The 6,906-nt window shown below is 34.4% G+C and overlaps 1 protein-coding gene across 1 annotated transcript; it reads right to left on the minus strand.

Annotated features, from left to right (window-relative positions):
- Positions 1 to 239: 239 nt before the first annotated feature.
- LOC137388700 (uncharacterized protein YwbO-like) lies at positions 240 to 6,165 on the minus strand. The gene is made up of 5 exons (XM_068075156.1): positions 6,042 to 6,165; positions 3,424 to 3,588; positions 1,948 to 2,113; positions 1,173 to 1,335; positions 240 to 538 (listed from the first exon to the last, which is right to left on the minus strand). The coding sequence occupies exons 1-5, from the start codon at positions 6,089 to 6,091 to the stop codon at positions 435 to 437; spliced, it is 648 nt and encodes a 215-aa protein (XP_067931257.1). The 5' UTR covers positions 6,092 to 6,165; the 3' UTR covers positions 240 to 434.
- Between the last annotated feature and the right edge of the window lie 741 nt (positions 6,166 to 6,906).

The following is a 6,906-nucleotide window of genomic DNA, read 5'->3' on the forward strand; positions in this document are numbered from 1 at the left end:
TAAATGGTGCTAACCTTTTTTAATTGTTAGTATTTCAGTTCCATCAAAACTATATAGAATATATTATATGGTGCGATTGTTACATTTAGAGGTTAAATAACATTTTCATGTGAATGTGATGGAAATTGCGATTTTATATATACCTAAATAGACATTAATTGTAATACTTCTAGTGTTCTGTATATTTTCTGATCATGGATAACAAGATATTCAAACTGACATCCATTGTGGTTCGTTCAAAGCTTAAAAATGACAATATCATAAAATTGAATATAGTGCTTTCCATGTGAGTAGAAAATATTGACTGCTAGTTTCATATGCTAGCAATATATACCTTTTAAATGGTAACACAAGAAGCAAAAAGCTGATAACAAACATACTGCTGTCATTTTAGATGTAAAAACTAAGAGACGTAGGTTAATTCCTTTAATAGTTTATTTCTGATTGTCTACTATGAAAGCAAATGTCTTTGCAAATGCGTCGGGCTCCAGTGAACCTGAGATATGTGTCTCTCCATTAATAATAAAATGTGGTACACCTGAAACACAAAAAATGCTGAAGTATAAGCTGATCAATAACCAATAATACTACTGTGGTTGTAGGACATCATCTTTTACCCAAAACAAACGTGATATTTTTAAATTGTTTATAGATTTTTTGGTATTCGATTGAGCAAACCAACTAGTCGTGATGATTAGTTATTATATGCAAAGCATCTAGGAATATAAATTACTAGCTGATTGTATCATTTTATTGTTTTATTGCAATATTGTTTAATTGTAACTGCAATAGCTTTTTATGAAACTACTAATAGCTCGGAAAGCTCCTCTCAAAACACTTGAATGTAGTGTTTTTCGTCACCCAACCTCAAAACTTGCTGCTTAAATGTGGTTTTACTCTGCGAACAATTAGCCCGTAGCATAAGAGCTGGTGAAAGTTGGCTTGTAACTGAAAAAAACTAAAGAATTGCCTCTTGATGGAAATAGTTTTGAAGCTTAGTAGCTCCGTGTGTTTGCTGCATACATGGAGAGAATTTCGTATTGAGAAGCTGAGCTCTGAATATTACACTCATCCTTTGAACTCAATTGTTTCTACTGCAGGAAATATCTTAACTATAAAGTGTGCCTACTAGACAAGAACTATTTCATACGCTGTAAAAAAGGTTTACATACTCGGGATAGGTTTTGATTTCCAAGAAAGAGCAGTCTCTTCTACTTTCTTGGAGTTGTCTGCACAGTCCATGTAACCCTCATAGGCAGCCATATCAAAACATAGCTCTTCTGCTATTTTGTTTAAGACTCCTCTGTTAAGCAGTTGATCTTCACAGAGGTAATTCTGAATAATAATTTTAACACATATAAGTTAGTTGATAAACTTTGAATATAGAATTGTAATTGTTTTTGTACCTTGAAAGACCACCTGCAATGCCAAGGTAACGCAACTCTAGAGTGGCTGATCTATTAGTTTATAGTACTAGTGTAGAATGTCTTATCGGTCATATTGACCACAGAAGAGGAGCAGCCGTAGATCAGTGGTTAGCGTGCTAGCCTACAATCGATAAGTCAGAGGTTTGAATAGCAGAAGAACCGTTGATGGTATCAGGAAGGGCATCCAGCCAAATCTCATGTGAAAAATGGTCGCTCTATACCAGGAAATACTATTTGCAGTGATGACCCCTAAATGGGAAATGCTAAAAAAGGCTGAAAGAAAATTGAAATGCTTCTCTTCTATAGCATTGGAGTTACTGTATCTGGTGAGACATCAATGGGATCACAGGCTGTGTTTCTCGTAAAGGAGTTGTCTTTTCACAGCTATCAAATGTATAAATCTAGGACTTTCACAAACAAGGTATTACATTATAAAATGAGCATTCGTCTAGTGGTTTAAAATCAACAAAAAATTTTCTTTCACCATGATAATATGATAAGTACTATTGACATGAGTTACCTTGAATATTCGTTCAGCTACGTTGCTCTGCACATTCGTCGAATTATCCAAAGTTTTACAATACTCCAGCATTTGATGGCCAGGAAACGTGTTAGGTAGTCGTTTAGACCGTCCACTAAATTTGATTCCTACAGAAGCTGCCCGCTGTCGCATTTGTTCAAGAATGCTACAAAGAAATGTCATCTAGACTAATTTTCAAACGTAGATGGCTGTACAATCTTTCTAATATACTGTTATGTGATTTCAATCAAAAGCAAGTCTATAAGTACTGTAAATATTAAAAGTATATTTTAAACAAGCATTACATGTGTCTATTCGGTATAGCAAAACTGAGCCACTGAGGTTATCATGATTAATCCTTGAGAAAACAATGTATTGAATCGAACAGACCATATTAATATTCGATCTAACAGGCCATATTAATATTCGATCTAACATGCCATATTAATATTGGATTGAACAGGCCATATTAATATTGGATTGAACAGGCCATATTAATATTCGATCGAACAGGCCATATTAATATTGGATCGAACAGGCCATATTAATATTCGATTGAACAGGCCATATTAATATTCGATCTAATAGGCCATATTAATATTCGATCTAACAGGCCATATTAATATTGGATCAAACAGGCCATATTAATATTTGATCAAACAGGCCATATTAATATTGGATCGAACAGGCCATACTAATATTCGATCAAACAGGCCATATTAATATTGGATCGAACAGGCCATATTAATATTCGATTGAACAGGCCATATTAATATTCGATCGAACAGGCCATTATGATATTCAATTGAACAGGCCGTATCAATGTTAATTAAAACATTAATTATTGAAAAGGTTTTTCACGGTGTAATCACTCATTACATGTTCTACTAGAAATGCTAGTAAAAGCATGTGGTACTAAGACAACTGGCTAAAGTACTCCATGATCATGAGAGGACAATAGAGTTAACCATTTGATGCTGTGTTGTTGTCTAGGAATCTACAGCTCGTTTGGAGTTTGCTTATCCGAAATGCTAACTGCTTTTTTAATTTATAGCTTCCGCTAACCCACAAAATGTCGCGAAACCGCAAAAATCTTACTCAAATTGATTGCGAATAATGTGAATTACTCGCTTTCCGATATGGTTGTTAATAAGTTTAGATTAAAAAGAGCATGTCTACTAATATATTGAGAAAAACTTTGGTGCTGGACAACATTTGATCTATGACATTGAAAGCTTTTGTTTGGATAACATGCATATGCTATAACAGTTAATTTACCTCCTAAACACAGCGACCCTACAAACTACTGATATATTTGGATATTATACATTATCATATATTAAATAATATATGATACATAATATATATGATAATATATATATATTATCATATATTATAACTCTGTATGTGCTGCTTTCAATTTTTTTATTTGATTAAAATGTTTATCCCAACCTTGACCTTCTCGCATCTACTAACCTGGGATTTTTCATCCTGGGAAGTTTCTCAACTCCTTCATCTGTAAGACCAGGAAAGAGGAAAAATGGCTCCCAAGAAACATTGAAATCGTACAAGTCAGCCGTCTGCTGCATGGCAGCCTCCAGCTTTCGCTTGCCGATCCAGCACGATAGACACATAAAATCCCTGCAAGTAACAATCTCTCTAGTAGTTTGTCTGGTGAAGGTGATAGGGTCAGAACAACGAGTATGCTTGGTGGTTCCTTTTTAGGTACAACTACAACAACTACAATAAATACACAGAGGTTCCAAATGAAGAAAAGTTGTGGAAAAAGCCAGATCTTATTTTTGTGATTGACTATATTGGGCTTGCTGGTTCTGGTCGTTAGAGTTTAGTGATAGCAAATCATCTTAGTGTGTCTCAATATTTGTTTATTTTTGTAGTTTTCATCTATTTCAACCACTATATAACCACTATATAACCACTATTTCAACCCAAATATATATCAATAACTTGCCTCATGCACTTAAAATATTTTCACCTGATTTTCTTAAAACCGATTTTTAATGAGCTTCTTACTAATCAGGCTGAATACTACCATAGGATAGTCAGTGATAAAATTGGTCAAATCACAGTCAAAAAAAGTTCAGTTACAAAATTGAAACAGCTTCTCAACGCTTATACAGGAAGAAACTGTGTAAAGTTTACACTTTGCGCTGCTTTTTTCTGTTAGAAATGCTTCAAGGACTTTTACACCTCTAACATAAAAGTTTTTTGCATTAAATCACTCTCAGTATGTTTGAATTGGTGTTAAAAGTTTTACAACTCAACTTTTTAAAATGTGACTGTATCACTTTGTGCACCTGGCTCTTCAATTGCCTGTTTGTTATTCACCTGTAAAGAATAGACTATCATTGTTGAACTAGTCTGTTTATGGGTAAAGGGCACCCTTGGGCTGATGAAATGTATACCTATTACTAAAAAGTTTAGTAAAACCCTTTATAAGAACTTCGAAATGGCAATTTAGCTCTTTGTGGAATAGCTAACAGTTTGATATAGCCACATTCATTCCAAAATGGTATAATTCTAGTGTGTCATTTCTATCTAGCACCTGTTCGAACATTTCATTTCTATCCAGTACATGTTCTAACATGTCATTTTTATCGAGTACATGTTCTTACTTGTCATTTCTATCTAGTACATATTCTTATATGTCACTCCCAATTAGTACTTATTTCTGTACATTAGTTTTATCTAGCACTGGCTTCTATATATCACTTAAGTCTAGTGCCTCTAGTTACATGTTATTGCTAATCAATACTTGCTTTAGTGTGTCATATCTATCCAGTGTTTGCAAAAACTTTAATGACTGAAGTCTAGCTGTGAAAAGCATAGGTATCTTTAATTAGTCTGTGGCAGGAATAGGTCTTGGATTTAAGCCAATTAAATGTGCTCCTGGCTGATAGTGTCATCAACACTTCAAGCAGAATATGCCACATCATGCTCTCTCTCTCAATGCTGGAAAAGTTATCACTGACGCAAGCATGGCCAATCAGTATAATGTTTTCCTTTCAAAACTAACCACGAATATCAATCAAAACAGCTTATGCATCACTACGATTTAGACTATTCTGGAGTGATTTGTATATGGTAATCGTTAGTAACCCAAAAGACAAGGCTATGCAATGCCCTCACTAATCTGTAATAACTCTTGCTTTCATAGAATGGAACACTTCGGGTTTGTATATTATGGTCAGTTTTTATAATTTTTCCTCTATGTAAGCCACCAACTGATCATGTGACCTCTATTACAAGACTTTGATGAATAACAACTATTGACATGTGCCAGTTTCTCGCTGCCATGCTATCCTCTTTCCTTTTGAAAAGCTTTAAAATGTTTTCAATAATTTAGCTATCTAAGAATAAACAAAGTTCAAGGCTAAAGACAAGGATCTACAGTCAGGATTTTCAAATACTTTGGTAGTAATCGTAACTCTACTCGAGACTTCTAGTAATTATATCATGAATGAAAGGCATTCCTAGGCTTGGAGACAAATGAACATTCTCAAGCATCTATATACATGTATATATAAATCTAAATGTTTGTATGTATGTTTGTCTGCATGTCCAGTTATAGCGATAAGGTTTTCAGAATAAAACACCCGCTGCACACCAGATTTGAACTTGGAGAACATTCAGTTATGCAGACAGTCATCTATTCAATACACTATGCTGTCCAATTGGCTATATGACAGAATAAATTGGGCACATACTTATTACAAATGCCAATCTTTTATGGCTTCACTCTTAACACTGCAGCTAGCACTATTAATGAAGCAATACCAGAAGAAAAATGCCTGCCTATGCTTGAAGAAAAATGCCTAAACTCACATAGCCAACAAGATAATTGCAATAAATATAAATCTGTAGCCGGCACTGCAGCCAGTATAGTATGAATCACACAAAAATAAACACGGTACACAGAAATAAACAAAACACTTTCATTTAAAAGTTAGAATGGTAAATTTTGTATATGTTTAGAAAAAAATTAATTTTCTGTGCAGAAACTTTTTATCACCCGTGTAATGCTAGGCATTCATTTAGTATAGAACAAAGGTTGTCATATAGAATGTACTTACGCAACAATCTGTATGTTGATAGGAACCTTCTTAGTGGTCTCATCTGCCATTCTTAACAGAAATGAATATGCAGGGTTTCACTCAACTTGTAAGCCCTGCAATGATACACGGCCTTGGCATGTAGTTGTAGACAAATGAAGGAGTATTTATACCCAGGTCTGTTTTTGACCTGTCATTGTAATGTATGTCATTTATTACCTGTAGAATGTAATGACGTTGCACCGCACAGTGTGCATATCATCATGTTGTAACCACTGATGACATGACGCAGTATAGTATAGTCATCTATATATATATTTCTCAAAGTCCGTGTGTTGGAATTCCGTCTGTTGGAAATCCGGTTATAGCCATTATTAGAACAGCTGAGCTGGACAACAATAAATACTCAAAGTCATGGCTTAGTGTAATTGGAAGCCTAACCTTATTAACTAGCTTAGTGGAGTTTTCTATTGGCAATATGCCAGGCTACTAGCTTGAAAGGTACAGTTGTTTGACAAAGTTTTAAAACCTTTACAATTGTTTTTATTTTCCTCTTAATTTAGTTCAACTCAGAGCTGTGCTACTCGAGTACGAATTCGAGTACAAGTACTACTCGAGTACCGATTTCAACTACTCTCTACTCTACTCGAAGGGACCATAATATGGAATAAATATACTCTACTTGTACTCCCTTGGGAAGAAAGTACTCGGAATCTACTTGCAAACTTAAATACTCTACTCTACTTTACTCTACATCAAATATACTCTACTCTACTTTACTCTACATCAAAATACTCTACTCTACTTTACTCTACATCAAATATACTCTACTCTTACTTGCACCAGGGAGTTGTCAACTCCCTGTTGACACATAATATTTCTCTTT

This window comes from Watersipora subatra, chromosome 2 (assembly GCF_963576615.1).
Source record: "Watersipora subatra chromosome 2, tzWatSuba1.1, whole genome shotgun sequence".
In the NCBI taxonomy this organism is placed as follows: Eukaryota; Metazoa; Bryozoa; class Gymnolaemata; order Cheilostomatida; family Watersiporidae; genus Watersipora; species Watersipora subatra.

What these genes read in the sequence shown, in the direction of transcription:
- LOC137388700 (XM_068075156.1), bottom strand. Translation starts at nt 6,091, where the DNA reads ATGGCAGATGAGACCACTAAGAAGGTTCCTATCAACATACAGATTGTT. An exon ending in ATCAACATACAGATTGTTGC is followed by an intron (nt 3,589 to 6,041) that starts GTAAGTACATTC and finishes TGTTACTTGCAG; the next exon opens with GGATTTTATGTGTCTATCGT. An exon ending in CCCAGGATGAAAAATCCCAG is followed by an intron (nt 2,114 to 3,423) that starts GTTAGTAGATGC and finishes ATTTCTTTGTAG; the next exon opens with CATTCTTGAACAAATGCGAC.